This window comes from Heterodontus francisci, chromosome 3 (assembly GCF_036365525.1).
Source record: "Heterodontus francisci isolate sHetFra1 chromosome 3, sHetFra1.hap1, whole genome shotgun sequence".
Taxonomy (NCBI): Eukaryota; Metazoa; Chordata; class Chondrichthyes; order Heterodontiformes; family Heterodontidae; genus Heterodontus; species Heterodontus francisci.
This window is the reverse complement of record NC_090373.1, coordinates 161,700,051-161,718,865: the sequence shown is the minus strand read 5'-3', so window position 1 is coordinate 161,718,865 and position 18,815 is coordinate 161,700,051. Positions and strand designations below refer to the sequence as shown.

Genomic DNA, 18,815 nt, shown 5'->3' with positions numbered 1-18,815 from the left:
AGTGTGATGGAATACTCTCCACTTGCCCGGATGGGTGCAGCTCCAACAACACTCAAGAAGCTCAACACCATCCAGGACAAAGCAGCCCACTTGATTGGCACCCCATCCACAAACATTCACTCCCTGCACCACCGACTCACAGAGGCAGCTTGTGTACCATCTACAAGACGCACTGCAGCAATGCACCAGGGCTCCTTAGACAGCACCTTTCAAACCTGCGACCTCTACCACCTAGAAGGACAAGGGCAGCAGATACATGGGAACACCACCACCTCCAAGCCACACACCATCTTGACTTGGAACACGATCGCCCTTCCTTCACTGTCACTGGGTCAAAATCCTGGAACTCCCTTCCTAACAGCATTGTAGATGAACCTACCCCACATGGACTGCAGTGGTTCAAGAAGGCAGCTCACCACCACCTTCTCAAGGGCAATTAGGGATGGGCAATAAATGCTGGCCCGGCCAGCAACACCTACATCCCATTAACGAATAAAAAAAACTATCAGAGGTGCTGTCTTTCTATTGTGATGTTAAACTAAGTTCCTGTCTTCCCGAGCAGATGACCTAAAATATTCTATGGCACTATTCTAAGAAGAGTTAGTGAGTTTTCCCAGAGTCCTGGCCAACATGTATCTGGTTATTTACATTCTACATTGCTGTTTGTGGGAACATGGCTGCTACATTACAAGAGTGACTATGCTTCAAAAGTACTTGATTGGCTGTAAATGTTTTGGGACATCCTGAAGTTTAGTGTTTGGAGATACAGCACTGAAACAGGCCCTTCGGCCCACCGAGTCTGTGCCGACCATCAACCACCCATTTATACTAATCCTACACTAATCCCATATTCCTACCACATCCCCACCTGTCCCTATATTTCCCTACCACCTACCTATACTCGTGGCAATTTACAATGGCCAATTTACCTACCAACCTGCAAGTCTTTTGGCTTGTGGGAGGAAACCGGAGCACCTGGAGAAAACCCACGCAGACACAGGGAGAACTTGCAAACTCCACACAGGCAGTACCCAGAATTGAACCCGGGTCGCTGGAGCTGTGAGGCTGCGGTGCTAACCACTGCGCCACTGTGCCGCCCTGTGTTATATTGCAACTCAGTTTAATTAATGAAATGAGTTCAAAGTTATTTCTCTAATTTTTGAACTCATGCTGGCCTGCCCGCTCAATTTAGATTTATTTATTTAATTAAAGAACTCTGTTCTAAAATTATGTATCCTTTGACTCCCTGCAAGAACACAGCTGGTTGAACTTATCAGTAGGAATCAAAGCTACAGAATGCAATAAATAATACTGAAGTCAGGAATTAAATAAATAATACAATTCCAGGAATTAAATGAGTAACAGTTGTTATGGAAGTGATTCTTTTTTTTTTGTTAAGATATTTTTTGAGGAATTCATAGTCGAACTGAATAAATGTCGGACCAGTTATTTTTCAAGAGGTCATCAAGAGGGTGCTGAAAGAACTAGTTTGGCAACAATGTTTACTGGTTGTCACATGACTCAAGGTAAAAATAGAACAGAAACCCTGGTAACAGGGGAAGATGTGGGCAAGGATGTCAGTCGCGCACCCCTTGATAGCACAAGCCTGGGAGCAGCATCTGCACCTGAGAAGGCAGAAAACTTGCAAGCTTTTGGTTGTAGTGTCAGTGTGTTTTACCTTCTGGAACAAGATAAAATTAGTCTGCTGCTGAAGAAGTGTCAAGGAAGGAGAGAAGACCACAACTCAGCTCACTTTCCAGCACCTCTAAAAGACCCTGAGAAGTCCACTGTGTCAATTCATCTGGTCTCCTGTCGTTAAGGAAAAGCCTGCTCGATTGGTTCTCAACGTCGCCTGAAAAGAACTGTTTTTTATATTCATTCGTGGGATGTGGGCATCGCTGGCCAGCATTTATTACCCATTACCCTTGAACTCAGTGACTTGCTAGGCCATTTCAGACGACATTTTAAGAGTCAACCACATTGCAGTCACATGTAGGCCAGACCAGGTAAGGTTGGCAGATTTCCTTCCCTAAAGGACATTAGTGAACCAGATGGGTTTTTACAACAATCGGCAATGATTTCATGGTCACCTAGCTTTTAATTCCAGATTTTATTAATTGAATTCAAATTTCGCCATCTACCATGGTGGGATTCAAACCCATGTCCCCAGGGCATAGACCAGGGCCTCTAGATTACTAGTCCAGTGACATTACCACTACACGTCCACCTCCCCCATCTCAGTGACCCATCTATGTGTACTCGGACGTTAGACTGTATGCCAGTTTTGGAACACAATATATCTCATCTGCTGTTTTCTTTAGGAGTGAGCAAGTATTCAGCCGAAGGGTTCACGGCGGTGCACTCTGATGGTGGCATGCAGCCGCCCCGTTGACATAGAGGGCGGATGCTGTGTCCCTGGCAACGCGTCCGGCACCTCCTTGCAGGCGCTGGCACCATTTTTAAAGAGCTTCAAGCCCTACCATTGAATTAACATTTTTAAAGAGAAATTGATTTCAAATTGATTTCTAAAAAAAAGTTGAAAGCTCCTCTACTGCCTCCCAATGACCACTCACTTTATTTCTGGGCCTTTCCCATCACATAAAACATTACTCCCAATGTGACCTTTTCCCCCTGAACTTGGTTACCCACCAGTGTCGCGCGTGAGTTGCGGCCAGCATCTATAATATCGGCGTGGGACAGTTGCTAGGACCAGGTAGGTTCATCTGCATTTTTGAAATTAATTTTAATATTTAAGTGAAGGCGCCAACCACACCGAGGCTTCGCTGTCGCCAGTAATATGCGACAGGGCCTTCTTGGCATCGGGGGTTGTAGCGGGCCAATCCCTCAAGTATTTTACGGGCCCCCTCGACGTGACCCCCGACATCGAGGGGCTAGAAAAATTCAGCACCAAGTGTTTTTTTTGTCTGTAACAGAGCTCTGAACCAAAATCCCTTTTATTTTTTCCAGTTAACCGGTGTATGTATATATATGTGTGTGTGTGTGTGTGTGTGTGAGGGGCTAAGGTAAAAAGGGGACTTTAAAATTTCAATCTGTGTGTTTATGCTTTACTTCATTGCTAGTCAAGACATGTTTTTATAATAAACCGATAATTTTGTTGTTCATTGAAGAAACCTGGCTAGTGTGTTTTATTCTGGGAAAATAAAGTATATGATTGTATCGGTAAGTGGGAAAATTTAAAATATATGTTGTGACCTGTGGAGAAAAGGGACTAAAATAAAGAGTGCACTCCTCCCACCTCAGTCGTAACATAGTAGAGCTGTGTGGGCCCACTAGCCAGCAATAAAATGTGGAGACAGCCATGTTTCCTGTCAGCAGTGGAAGCATTGATAAAAATTCTGGCAGCGGCGATTGCATTACATAAAAAGCAGTGATGACAACATAAAAACATAACTGTTTGGGGGGAATTCTTTGATCATAAGATCATAAGAAATAGGAGGAGTTGGCCATTCAGCCCCTCGAGTCTACTCCACCATTCAATAAGATCATGACTGATTTGATTGTGGCTTTAAGTCCACTTTCCAGCCTGCTGCCCATAACCCTTGATTCCCCTGTCAATCAAAAATATGTCTAACTTGGCCTTGAATATATTCAAAGACCCAGCCTCCACTGCTCTCTGTGGTAGAGAATTTCAAAGATTAATAACCCTCTCAGGGAAGCAATTCCTCCTCATCTCCATCTTAAAAGGGAGACCACTTATTTTGAAACTGTGCCCTCTAGTTCTAGATTCCCCCATGAGGAGAAACATCTTCTCAGCAGCTACCCTGTCAAGCCCCCTCAGAATCTTATATGTTTCAATAAGATCACCTCTCATTCTTCTAAACTCCAATGATTATAGGCCCAACCTGCTCATCTTCCCTCATAAGACAACCCCTTCATCTCAGGAATCAGCCAAGTGAACCTTCTCTGAACTGCTTCCAATGCAAGTATATATCTCCTTAAGTTAGGAGACCAAAACTGTCCACAGTACTCTAGGTGTGGTCTCACCAACACCCTGTTTGGTTGTAGTAAGACTTCCCTACTTTTATCCATCCCTCTTGCAATAAAGGCCAACATTCCATTTGTCTTCCTAATTACTTGCTATACCTGCATGCTAACTTTTTGTGATTCATGTACAAGGGCACCCAGATCCCTCAATACTGCAACATTCTGTAGTCTCTCTCCAATTAAATGAACCTCGCATTTTCCCATATTATACTCTGTCTGCCAGAATATTGCCCACTCACCTAACCTATCTATAACTCTTTGTAGACACTTTGTGTCCTCCTCACAACTTGCTTTCCCAGCTAGCTTTGTACTATCTGCAAATTTGGCTAAAATACACTCAGTCCCTTCATCCTAGACATTAATATAGATTGTAAATAGTTGAGGCCCCAGCATTGATCCCTGTCCACTCCTCTAGTTACAGTTTGCCAACCTGTAAATGACCAATTTATCCCAACTCATTGTTTGCTATTAATTAGCCAATCCACTATCCTTGTTAATATATTACTCCCAACACCATGAGCTCTTGTGTAGTAACCTTTTATGTGGCTCCTATCGAATGCCTTTTGGAAATCCAATACACTACATCTACTGGTTCCCCTTTATCCACCCTGCTTGTTACATCCTCAAAGAACTCTAATAAATTTGGCAAACATGATTACTCTTCCATAAAACCATGTTGACTCTGCCTGATTGTGTCATGATTTTCTAAAGGTCCTGCTACTACTTCCTTAATAATGGATTCTAGCATTTTCCCAATAACAGATGTTAGGCTAACTGGTCTACAGTTTCCTGCTTTCTGTCTCCCTCTTTTCTTGAACAGAGGTTTGCGGTTTTCCAATCTGCTGGGACCTTTCCAGAACCCAGAGAACTTTTGGAAAAATCATGCCTGATGAAAAGTATTTAAACAAAATTAGGCCTTTACTGAGATGCGCCCAACATACCTGTCGAGTTTTTATTTCCACTTCTGATGTCCCCTTTGGTGGGAGCAGTGGTTGGTTGTCCATCATCATTCTTTCATACTCATCTTCCATACCTAACCGACAGGTTATTTCTTTCATAGCTGGGTACATGATTTCCAATCTAGAAAGAGGGCAAAGTGTTCAGTTTCATTGATACCACTGATAAAAACAAACTTACTGCTAAGTGACGAGATAGTTATATCCATTGCACTGCATCCAGTGCTTATTGATGTGGAAGCTCTAAACACAATAGGCTAGGGATTACTTATTACAATAACGTTTTGGCTCTATACTCCTCACCATTCCTCCTTGAATAATTGACAGCCTAGGACTTGCTCCAAGGTTCCTTTCAGTTTTTCTCTGCTACCTATTTTCATGGACCTGAGCATAGAGTGGAGTGATATCTTTAGGAAACTGTTAGGGAATGGAGCAAGAGTTTGAGAGGGATTGCTTATGCTAGAATCAGCAAAGTAGTGTCTGGAGGTATTGTCTCATCTGGAGGTAGCACAGACTGCCACAATGAAAAAAGGTAAATCTGCCAAATAATTGATGGATTGAAAGATTCAATCTGGCCATTATGGAGGAGATGGTATCGTCCGATGGATCCTTTTCATGCTAAGCTCTAAATTCATACAAGGCAACTCCCTCTAGGAGCTCCTCATTGCAACAGATTGAGAATAGGGCTGATTGACCTGAGGGATTTTCAGACCTGAGCATCCTGCTGTGATAATAGGGTTTTTCAGCACTGATGCTGGCCTCTTCTGAGGATACGTGATAGTAAACTGGGTAGCAGAGAGTTGGTAGGGAGTCTTGGGTCCCTGTTCACAGTAATGAACATGCAATGCAATATTAATCCTGTATGTGCATGGTGATCTAAACCTTCAGTTTAAGTCTAGTTGAGAATTTATGTGAAGATGCCCAAATTCTCTTACACAGGTTACATTAATTCTTCGACGTTCCATTCCCAAAAATGTTACCCCTCCCCCGATCATATAATCTGTGGAATGGCCTCAAACTCTTGAACTCACAGGTGACTAGATAAACCTGACAAATATTTGACTGTAATTACAACCTCAGTTTTAAAGAATTGCATGTTTAATAATCATCCTGCTAGCACATAGAACAACTTATCAGAGAACAGAATATAATTTACATTGTAGAATAGTATAACCAGTGCAAACTAAAGAAGGATAGAATATCCATATGTATTGCAACATTCTCTTTTTCTGCATTCAACATTCTCACCTATAAACTTTGCAGAACTGTTTGTAGAGGGTCACAGAGTTGATGTGCTCCACACCAAGCTTCTGCCTGCCCCATTCCTCCTTAAACACCTCAAGTTGTTTCCACAATATCAAGAAGGATTTAAGCGCCATGTACACTGATATAGGCTCCTTTGCTTTCAAAGAGGCTACTATTTTGTTGCCTGGGGATTGTTCTCCATCTTCCTTTTCTTCAACTGCACCATCCTGTGTTAAACACCAAAAATGATAAGGTGTAAGGAAGTCACGTTTGGGCCAAGTGAATCCACATGTACAAGAGTAAATAGGCAACTTCAGCCGAACCGAGAGTCTTCATGAGGTGGGTAGTGTTCGATGCTACAAACTAGATGGTTTGCTTCCCTGTAGCATAATATAGAAATAAAATGAGATTACGCTGCTTTAAATGTTAGCTGAGCGAGTGGTCCTCTGTCCATTTGGTTGTGATTGTACAAATCTATAGAAGATATTACCAACAAAGATCGCAACGCTACACATAGATACAAAGGTCTGCAACTATTCATATTTCTTTATTCACCCTCCTTCTCCCTCTCCCTATACAACCCGCCTTTCCTTGACTGAGATGACAGGTGGGCTTAATTGTTCCCAGGAGTCTCCACTGGAGCCATTTGGTTAAAGAAGTCCACAAAAGCAGCTGAGGGTGACTTGCTCAACCTGCCTGACATCTAATCAATACTTCTCAATGATAGAATAGTCGAGAACAGGAAATCCTTGTGTGAGGTAGTCAGAATACCACTTCCGAGACAGAATATATCGGAATATCACCAAAAAAGCATCCCTCCAAGTCATCCTAGTTTTTCATCATTTTCGAACAAATACAGATGAATGGAAACAGTTCACATGTACCCTGGAATGTGAACACTCTCAGGGTCATTCACAATATGTCTGAAAGAACATCTCTTTTTTTGTTCTCATATCAGCATGCCTATTGGTGCACTTTCGGACAAGCAAAGCAAAAGCAAAGCAAAATGTAAAACCTAAATGTGCGCATCTGTACAGTGGATAACCATGGATACTGTGAGCAAGGGAATACTGGCATAGATTTTCTGTTCCCCATATTCCCACCTGTCACTGATGTTTCAGCTGATCTGGGGAGGCAACAACGGAGACTAGTTTGGAACTGTGCTCCACTGTGTTTCCACCCTTCTCCTGCCCCACTCCATTTCCTGGAGCCTGGACCAGAAGCTAAAATGTACCTGCCCATATGTGGCCCAGCACATGCAAATAAACGTTTAATGAGGAAATACAGCCTGGGCCATATTACTTGCCGCATGTTCAATTTGAACGTTGGATGCTGGGGACACTTGTTAGAGTCCTAATGACCAGAGTCATAAAGTTGGTAGAAGGGGCCTCTGAGCAATCTTTTGCTCAGAGAAATCTGGTGCACAGGTCCCAGAGCCCGAGAACTTCTGTTGAAATAAATTTGGCCCATTTTTCAGGCAGCTGCCTATTTCTTTTCCCCAGTCTGGCAGGGCCAAAGAGGTCAACGGGAAGTAAAACCAGGCAGTGTGCAAACTGAATGGTCAACCCAAAACTGTCAGCTTCCCGTCGGGCAGCTTAGGTTAACATTTGTCTCAATGATGTCACCAGTTTATATCCTGCTGTTAAGAATGTAGTTTTGCAAAATATAATTGCTAAAGATTTTACCTGCTCATCTTTGATCACTGACTCATCCCGTAGCTCCTCAGCCTTTTCCGCAAACAGGAAAGCTTCACTCCCATTCTGCACCACATCTTCCATCAAAAGAGAGACACCAAGTAGTTCAGCATTAGCAACACTCCGGTCGCGATCATTCAGTCTGCACAGGCACATCTGGGTCAAACAGAAATGGCAGCATTTCTGAAAAACGAGTTCTGTAGATTGAGGTGAAACACCACACCACAGCCATAGGTTTCTCTGGTGATTGTCTGCAACTTATTTCTTGACACACTTGCAACAGCATTAACCTGTCATCAGACATCAATGACACTCATTGCACAGGCTGTCATTTATCTTAACACCCATTATACAAAATCCCCAACAATTGCGAAATACAATATAAAATGAAAACCATCAGCTAAAGTGCTCTTCATAGCGGAGATGAAACTAAATTAATGCTCTTACTTGCACACTATACTCGATGCTTTGAAAGTTGCCGAGCATCACTGGGACAAATCCTTCTCTTGCTAAGAAAGTTCTCCAGGGAAACAGTGCAAGGGCCTAGAACAGAAAATATTGGATCAATAATGGAAGAAAGGAGCTGGAAATAACACAGCTCAGTTATGAAGTATAAAAAGCAAAATGCTGCAGATGTTGGAAATCTGAAATAAAAACAGAAATGCTAGAAACGCTGTTCAGGTCAGGCAGCATCTGTGCGGACAGGAAGGTAACATTAACATTTCGGGTTAATAACCCTTCGTCGGGACCTGGAGTGTTTCTGACTTTTTCTGGTTATATTTCAATTATAAAGCACCCCACATTAAACATGCTCTCTGCATGGATGCCAAAAAGCACAACAGAGTCCACCAAGGTATCTTTTGGGATTTTACAATTGAGAACAGACAGCACCATACTATACAGGGGAAGCTAGATAAGTACATGAGGGAGAAAGGAATAAAACGATATGCTGATAGGGTTAGATAAAGAGGGGTGGGAGGAGACTTATGTGGAACATAAACACTGGCACAGACCAGTTGGCCGAATGGCCTGTTTCTGTGCTGTAGACTTGATGTAATTCTATGTAAGATAGGAATGTCCCGGATAGGAATGCACAGGGAGTGTTTTAGAAACCAGCAAAGGGCCACCAAAAAGTTGATAAAAAAGGAAAAAATAGAATGAGAGTAAACTAGCCAGTAATGTAAAAACAGATTGTAAGAGCTTTTACAGGTAAATAAAAAGGAAGAGAGTAACTAAAGTAAACGTTGGCCCCTTAGAGGCAGAGACAGGAGAAATTATCATGGGGAATAAGGAAATGGCAGAGGCATTGAACAAATATTTTGTGTCTGTCTTCACAGAAGAAGACACAAGCGTCATACCAGAAATAGATGGTAACCTAGGGGTTAAGGTGAGGAAATTAATGACACTAATATCAGCAGAGAAAAAGTATTGGAGCAACGTAAGGAAGTAAAATTTGACAAATCCCCAGGCCCTGATGGCCTACACCTTAGGGTTCTAAAAGAGATAGCTGCACAGATTGTGGATGTGATATGATTTTCCAAAATTTCATAGATTCAGGAATGGTCTCATCAGATTGGAAGTTGGCAAATGTTACACTGCTTTTCAAGAAAGGAGGGAGAGAGAAACAGTGAACTACAGGCCAGTTAGCCTAACAAGAGTGGCGCAGTGATTAGCACTGCAGCCTCACAGCTCCTGCGACCCGGGCTCGGTTCTGGGTACTGCCTGTGTGTAGTTTGCAACTTCTCCCTGTGACCGCATGGGCTTCCATCGGGTGCTCTGGTTTCCTCCCACAGCCAAAGACTTGCAGGTTGATAGGTAAATTGGCCATTGTAAATTGCCCCTAGTGTAGGTAGGTGGTAGGAGAATGGTGGGGATGTGGTAGGAAATATGGGATTCATGTAGGATTAGTATAAATGGGTGGTTGTTGGTCAGCACAGACTCAGTGGGCCTGTTTCAGTGCTGTATCTCTCTATGACTCTATCAGTCATTGGGAAAATGCTGGAAACTGTTATTAAGGAAGTCTTAACAATGCACTTAGAAAAGCACAGTATGATTAGAACAAGTCAACATGGTTTTATTAAAGGGAAATCCTGTTTGACAAATTTATTACAATTTTTTGAGGATGTAACTAGTAGGGTAGATAAAGGGGAACCAGCAGATGGACCTGCAAGTCTTTGGCTGTGGGAGGAAACCAGAGAACCCGGCGAAAACCCACACAGTCACAGGGAGAACTTGCAAACTCCGCACAGGCAGTACCCGGAATTGAACCCGGGTCCCTGGAGCTATGAGGCTGCGGTGCTAACCACTGTGCCACTGTGCCGCCCAAAATTTGCCTTCCTAATTGCTTGTTGCACCTGCATGCCAGCTTTTAGTGACTTATGAACGAGGACACCCAGGTCCCTCTGGACATTAACACTTCCCAACCTCTCACCATTTAAGAAATACTCTGTCTTTCTGTATTTTTCTACCAATGTGGATAACGTCTCACGTATTCACATTTATATTCCATCTGCCATGTTCTTACCCATTCACTTAGCCTGTCAAAGTCCCCCTTGAAGCCTCCTTGCATCCTCCTCACAACTTACATTCTCACCTAGGTTTGTGTCATCAGCAAATTTGAAAATATTACATTTGATAGATTGTAAACAGCTGTAGCCCAAGCACTGATCCTTGCAGTGCCCCACTAATAACAGCCTGCCATCCTGAGAATGACCCATTTATTCGTACTCTCTGTTTTCTGTCTGTTAACCAATTCTCAATCCATAGCAGTATATTACTCCCAATCCCATGTCCTCTAATTTTGTTTACTAACCTCATGGGCGGGACCTTATCAAAAGCCTTCTGAAAATCCAAACACACCACATCTACTGGTTCTCCTTTATCTATGTTACAAGTAAACTCCTCAAAAAACTCCAACAGGTTTGTCAAACATGACTTCCCTTTCATAAATTCGCAAATCCTGCCAATCATATCATTATTTTCTAAGTGTCTAGTTATCACATCCTTTATAATAGATTCTAACATTTTCCCTACTACTAACGTCAAACTAACAGGTCTGTAATTTCCTATTTTCTCTCCCCCTCCCGTCTTAAATCATGGGGTTACATTTGTTACTTCGCAGTCTTCAGGAACCTTTTCAGAATCTATAGAATTTTGGAAGATAATCACCAATGCATCCACTATCTTTACAGCCACCTCCTTCAATACTTGGATATACTTGAATTGGAGGCAGTGCAGCAAAGGTTCACTAAATTGGTCCCTGGGATGAGGGAGTTGTCCTATGATGAGATGCTGAGTAAATTGGGTCTATATTCTCTGGGGTTTAGAAGAATGAGAGGAGATCTCATTGAAACATACCAGATTCTGAAGGGGTTGGATAAGGTAGGCACTGAGAGATTGTTTCCCCTGGTTGGGGAATCTAAAACCCGGGGACACAGTCTCAGGATAAGGTGCCGATCATTTAGGACTGAGATGAGGAGAAATTACTTCACTCAAAGGGTTGTGAATCATTGGAACTCTCTACCCTAGAGGGTTGTGGATGCTCCATAAGGCTAGGATTGACAGATTTTTGGTCTCTCAGGGAATCAAGGTATATGGCGACCGGGCAGAAAAGTGGAATTGAAGCCTAAGATCGACCATTATCATTTTGAAAGGCAGAGCAGGCTCGATGGGCCATATGGTCTACTCATGCTCCTATTTCTTGTGTTTTTGTGTTCCTGTGTATCAAATTAGGGGCTACACTGTAACTGATACAGTTTCTAATGATGACTGTCAGAAGCATGTAGGTGTTGAAAATAATCTTCTTACTGATCTTAGTTCAGGATAGTCATGGTTAATCCCCATCTTATACTAACCCTGTGACTCCATGCATCCAGTGGCTGTGGCAAAGGAAGCAATGACCCATACAGGCTGCTGACTACAGAGTTACTCATGGCTGGCAGTGCTTGATACATGCTGTCTGTCACTGTTTGAAATGCTGCCACATTTCCAGCAGACAGAAATGTTTCCCTGTAGAAAGGCAAAAAGATATATGGCTTTCAGCACAGGAGATACAACAACTCTTTCACATCAGCTGATTTCATTCACAGCCAGTGAGACAGGACAATTTGTGGATGTGAAGTTTTTAATATACAGCTTACTATTCTCCAACACACACTGAGCATGATAATCAAACAGTACTCAAATCAATCCGATTAGATCAGATAAAACATCTATATTGCACGCCACGTAACTGTGACCATTCATTCCAGGTGACATATTACTGGTGATGGCGATATTTATGAGATAATAGTCTGAATGCAGAATTATTTACATATGTGTTTGAGAGAAAGAGAATTTAAATTTAACAAAAATTATGCAGGGTGCATAATTACCTGCATATTGTAAATTATTTCTCAGTAAAACTGCATTAATTCCTTTACTATAAAAATCATAAGTATCTGTGGAGCATGCTGAGAATCTGGATCAGAACAAAAGTTGCCATCAGCAGAAAAATGGATCAAAAAAACTAATTGAAAAGAATGATATATATTACACAAATAATAATAGATAACAAAAATGATATCAAGACCAGAAACTAATCTTTGGGCTCAAGTGGCATATATAAACTGCCTGAGGTTCAATATTGTGATTTAGGTCATTAACTGAACTCTCCTATTATGTTACTAACTAATAAACACTCAGGTATCACTGATTAAATTGTCAGATGCATATTAATATTCTGGTAGTGAATCACCAATAAAATGGTTCTATTATTGATGTAAAACAACAAAATATCTATAGTATAGCCTCCCTGTTTCGTTTAGTCGGATGTTGGCTGGGCCTCCTATCATGAAACAGATCATGTTCTAGTCTGGCTGTATTTCCTCAACAAAAAATCATGCAGGAACTGAAATGATCAGTTTATTACCACATACATCACCGTAGCTGATTCAGAGACAGAAGTGAGGAAAAGATAAAGACAAGTTACATGTTTTGAAAACAGGATACTACTCCTTCAAGTCTTTTTGATTTCATCTGGTGTCACTGTGGCCATTTATTTCAGCTGACTCATGCTAACTGTGATAGCAATATTCATTGAATAATAAATTGATTCTAGTGTTACTTACACATGCTCAAGTGTTTACATAAGTGTATGTGTAGGTGTAAGTGTGTGAGTAGGTGTAAGTGTATGTGTAGGTGTAAGTGTGTGAGTAACATCATGGGACAGGACGTCAGAAATGTCCCATCCATCAATATCGGCGACCACACTCTGGAAGTGTTTCAAGAGTTCACCTACCTAGGCTCAACTATCACCAGTAACCTGTCTCTCGATGCAGAATTAAACAAGCGCATGGGAAAGGCTTCCTCTGCTATGTCCAGACTGGCCAAGAGAGTGTGGGAAAATGGCGCACTGACACAGAACACAAAAGTCCAAGTGTATCAAGCCTGTGTCCTCAGAACCTTGCTCAATGGCAGCGAGGCCTGGACAACATACATCAGCCAAGAGCGACGTCTCAATTCATTCCATCTTCGCTGCCTCCGGAGATTCCTTGACATCAGGTGGCAGGACCGTATCTCCAACACAGAAGTCCTCGAGGCGGCCAACATCCCCAGCTTATACACACTACTGAGTCAGCGGCGCTTGAGATGGCTTGGCCATGTGAGCCGCATGGAAGATGGCAGGATCCCCAAGGACACATTGTACAGCGAGCTCGTCACTGGTAACAGACCCACCGGCCGTCCATGTCTCCGCTCTAAAGACGTCAGCAAACGCGACATGAAGTCCTGTGACATTGATCACAAGTTGTGGGAGTCAGTTGCCAGCGATCGCCAGAGCTGGCGGGCAACCATAAAGGTGGGGCTAAAGCGTGGTGAGTCGAAGAGACTTAGCAGTTGGCAGGAAAAAAGACAGAAGCGCAAGGAGAGAGCCAACTGTGTAACAGCCCCGACTACCAATTTTATCTGCAGCACCTGTGGAAGAGTCTGTCACTCTAGAATTGGCCTTTATAGCCACTCCAGGCGCTGCTTCACAAACCACTGGCCACCTCCAGGCACTTACCCATTGTCTCTCGAGACAAGGAGGCCAAAGAGAAAGAGAGGTGTAAGTGTATGTGTAGGTGTAAGTGTGTGAGTAGGTGTAAGTGTATGTGTAGGTGTAAGTGTGTGAGTAGGTGTAAGTGTATGTGTAGGTGTAAGTGTGTGAGTAGGTGTAAGTGTATGTGTAGGTGTAAATGCATAAGTATGTGAGAGAGAGAAAAAAGTTAAGTGTAAAAAATGTTCAATCAGCTCCATGAAACTGCTTTCATTACGAGCGGACTAGTGTGGGATTTTCTCTTTCCTTGACAGCAGGGCAGTCTATGTATCACTCACCTGCCAGTAAGACAGAGCTAGACAGCCTAAAATCATTTGTTTTTTGTGCATTACTCTTGTTAAACAGGCTGAACAGTTGAAGAGATACTGTTCTCAGTATAACATTCTCATTCCATTACTTATCCATCCAAAAAAATCGCATACACACACATAATTGAAGATCATCACAAAGTGCATCATGAACTACCTATCTTCGAACAATCGATGGAACTCATCCCAATGTGGAACTGAGATTTAAATTACAGGTGGCACAGTGGTTAGACCGCAGCCTCACAGCTCCAGCAACCCAGGTTCGGTTCTGGGTACTGCCTGTGTGGAGTTTGCAAGTTCTCCCTGTGACCGCGTGGGTTTCCTCCCACATGCCAAAGACTTGCAGGTTGATAGGTAAATTGGCCATTGTAAATTGCCCCTAGTGTAAGTAGGTGGTAGGAGAATTGAGGGAAGGTGGGGACGTGAGAGGGGTTAATGTAGGATTATTATAAATGGGTGGTTGATGGTCGGCACAGACTCAGTGGGTCGAAGGGCCTGTTTCAGTGCTGTATCACTCTATGACTCTAAGAAATTTAAATCAAATTATATTAAATTTCCTACAAAACAGCAGTGACTACACTTCAAAAGTATTTCTTCAGCTGTAAAGTACTTTGGGACATCCTGAGGTTGTGAAAGGCACTATATAACTGCAAGTCCTTCAGAGCCCCAAGAATTACATTTCCAATCATCTAGTTGGGAAGCTGGAACTCCACAACTTGCAATAACTAACCGGCAATAAAATTTCCATTCAAAATAGCACATGTTCAACAACAAAGAAAACCTTTACCTGATTAAATGGCGAACAGCAGCATCAAACTGCAAGAACATGACCTCTCTTTTGAGAACGAGAAGTTTAGCTACTGTGGCAGGATCGCGTGGATTATGAAGGTTATCTATCTGAGCCTGAATCTCCTGAAGCTCAGAACCTGTCCCAATAGGAAGCACCAAAATATATAAATACATGATGATCAAAAATCATTATGAAATACAGCACAGAATGATACTTGGACATGTAGGTCATGAAAGCCACTTATTTATCATTCATAAATAATGATGCCCATTATTCATTTTGTTTATTTATATATTCCTCATTCTAGTTTTCCCCTCCTCTCTCCAAAGTTGCAGAGTATTCTCCGATTGAGAAGCATGGTTGTCAACCGACGTGTTCGAAGCTTTCTGCCAAAGATGCGATGCTAGTGCAGAAGAAAGGGTGTTCTTCTGGGGTCTGTGAAAATCACACATATGCTCACTCATCACTCTGCACAGGCTGAGATCTAGGTGGAACCACAAGCATGAGTTGACTGTCTTTCTGTGTGAATGGTCATCTGTGTTCATCAGGTGAGGGATGATTTAGCTGGGGAATGGAACAGTTTGCATTTCAGGAACACGCTATCAACATTAAGTAATCCCAGATCAAGTATACTGAGGATATACACACGCAGAGTAAGCTCCAAAATGTGCTTCAGCACAAACCTCTTGCTCTGCACGAAAGTACCATCATTCTGTTTTTTCAATTTTTCCCTTCTCTGAGTGGAGCTGCCAATTTGAAGCTTAGTAGGGCCATTTTCAGGTAGTTTTGTGCTGTGGGCTTATGCTTCTTAGGGACTGGATTGGGACTGTAATGTTATTTTGCCTCGGACTCCTTAAAGTCAACAGAGGAAATTTTATTCCATCTACATGAGCCTGCCTCTAGAAATCTGTGCTGCAGCAGATAAATCCTGCACCAATCAATCTATCCTGATACACTGTGTACTCTCTATTTCATATAATCATTATTTCAAATAAGTAACAGGTTTTTCCAGTGTCATATGGTATCTATCAATACTAGTTATAAACTTGTGCACATGTTCCAGTAATGGCTGGTGTAGCACAGAGCCATAAAGACCATGTAAGTCCCAGGTTTGATCACTATGGTGAATCTCAGCGAGCATATTGGCAGTTCTGCTCAGTAAGGAAGAGGTAAATGAGGCTGGGTTGCCACTTCTGATCATTGTATGAAAAGTGGGTGTTTCTGGGTGGTGGGGAAGAACAGGATTAGTCTTGGCACTATCAAATAGCCTGCTGACATTATTGGTCTTGGTCCACACATGAAGAATGACTAGTTTGATAAAGCATTTGAAGCAGTCAAGTTCACTTGGTATTACATCCCAACATGAATCTGTACTTTCAGAAGAAGAGGAAAGAAAATAGAGTCATTTAAGGCACAGAAGGAGGCCATTCGGCCCATCAGGTCCATGACAGCTCTCCATAGAGCAATCCGGTCAGTCCCATTCCCCTGCTCTACCCCATAGCCCTGCAAGTTTATTTCCTTTAAGTGTTCATCCAATTTCCTTTTGAAATCATTGTCTCTGCCTCCACCACCCTCGTATGCAGCGAGTTCCAGGTTATTACCACTCATTGCATGAAAAAGATTTTCCTCAAACCCCCTCTGCATCTCTTACCCAAAACCTTAAATCTGTGTCCCTCTAGTCTTTGTACCATCAGCTAATGGGAACAGTTTTTCTTTGTCTACCTTATTCAAACCTGTCAGAATCTTGTACACCTCTATCAAATCTCCTTTGCTCCAAGGAGAATAACCCCAGCTTCTCCAACCTAACCTTGTAGATAAAATCCCTCATTCCTGGAACCATTCTGGTAAATTTCCTCTGCACCCTCTCAAGGACCCTCACATCCTTCCTAAAGTGATGTGACCAGAACTGGACACAATACTCTAGCTGTGGCTTCACCAAAACGTTATAGAAGTTTCAGCATAACTTTCTTGCTTTTGTATTCAATGCCACTATTTATGAAGCTCAAGATCCTTATACTTTGCTAACCACTCTCTCAATATGTCCTGCCACCTTCAAAGATCGATGCACATAAACCCTCAGGTCCCTCAGGTCCTTCAGTCCCAGCACACTCTTTAGAACTGTGCCATTAAATCTATATGATCCTTCCCCATCCCTTCTGCCAAAATGCATCACCTCACATTTCTCTGTATTAAATTCCACATGCCACTTGTCTGTTCATTCTGGTAGCCCTATCTATGTCCTGTTGCAGTGGATTTGTATCATCCGCACTGTTTGCCATTTCTCCAAGTTTGGTATCATCAGTAAATTTTTTAAATGTTACTCTCTATTCCAACATCCAAGTCATTCATACATATATCAAAAAAAAAACAGTGGTCCCCGCACTGTATCTTGGGAACACCACTGTCCACCATCTTCCAGTCTAAAAAATAACCATTTACCACAACTCGTTGTTTTCTGCCCCGAGGCCAATATTTTTTTATCCAAGCTAACACTGACCATCCTATTACATGAGCCTCAATTTTGTTAACCAGCCTTTTAAGTGGTACTTTGACAAAGGCTTTTTAAAAATCTAGATAGGCAACATCCATTGCATTCCCTTCATCAGCCTTCTCTCTACCTTCATCAAAAAATTCAATTAGGTTAGTCGAGAAGATCTGCCTTTCACACATCCATGCTGGCTATCCTTAATTAGCTCAAACCTCTCCAAGTGACATTTTCTCTGATTATTGTTTCTAAAACCTTACCCACCATTGATGTTAAACTGACTGGCCTGTAGTCACTTTCTTGAATAAGGGTATCACCTTTGCCACTCTCCAATCCTCTGGCACCTCTAGGGAAGACTGGAAGATTATGGTAAGCCCTTCCACTATCTCCACCTCCACTTCCTTTAGCAACCTAGGATGTAAGCCAGCCAGACCAGACAACTTATCCACTCTAAGCATAACCTGCCTTTCCAGTACCTCCTGCCTCTCAATTTTCACCCCATTACCACTACCATCTCCGCTTCTACTGATATTTTGTCAGCATCCTCTTCCTTAATAAACACCATGTACCTATTAAGAATTCTAGCCTTGCCTTGTGCCTCTAAGCATATATCACCCTCTTTGTCCCTAATAGGCCCCATCCCACCTCTTACGATTTACATGCTGGGAGAAGATTTTTGGGTTCCTTTCTATGTTAACTGCCATTCTAATCTCATATTCTCTCTTTACCAGTCTTCTTTTCCCCTTCACTTCTCCTCTCAACTTATTGAAAAGACCTAGTTTAGTTTAGTTTAGAGATACAACACTGAAACAGGCCCTTCGGCCCACCGAGTCTGTGCCGACCATCAACCACCCATTTTATACTAATCCTACACTAATTCCACATCCCCACCTGTCTCTATATTTCCCTACCACCTACCTATACTAGGGGCAATTTATAAAGGCCAATTAACCTATCAACCAGCAAGTCTTTGGCATGTGGGAGGAAACCGGAGCACCCGGAGGAAACCCACGCAGACACAGGGAGAACTTGCAAACTCCACACAGGCAGTCCCCAGAATTGAACCCGGGTCGCTGGAGCTGTGAGGCTGCGGTGCTAACCACTGCGCCACTGTGCCGCCCTGGGGGAATCTGGGGGAATCTGGGGGAAAATGTCAGATTGTGGCTCTTATATGTCTCTGTCCATAGATGTACTGACACAATAAATCATGGAGATTTCTCCTTAATGTGAGGTTCTCGTCTTAACTAGCTTTTGGGTGA

The 18,815-nt window shown here is 42.5% G+C and overlaps 1 protein-coding gene across 1 annotated transcript in view; it reads right to left on the bottom strand.

Moving 5' to 3' along the window:
• LOC137367153 (coiled-coil domain-containing protein 162-like) overlaps positions 1-18,815 on the bottom strand; it is an 85,103-nt gene that overhangs the window by 45,938 nt on the left and 20,350 nt on the right. The window contains exons 4-9 of the mRNA XM_068028590.1: positions 15,069-15,207; positions 11,755-11,908; positions 8,348-8,443; positions 7,892-8,056; positions 6,210-6,433; positions 4,947-5,085 (exon numbers count right to left, since the gene is read on the bottom strand). Coding sequence (XP_067884691.1) covers positions 4,947-5,085; positions 6,210-6,433; positions 7,892-8,056; positions 8,348-8,443; positions 11,755-11,908; positions 15,069-15,207 — 917 coding nt within the window. The remainder of the gene's footprint in view (positions 1-4,946; positions 5,086-6,209; positions 6,434-7,891; positions 8,057-8,347; positions 8,444-11,754; positions 11,909-15,068; positions 15,208-18,815) is intronic.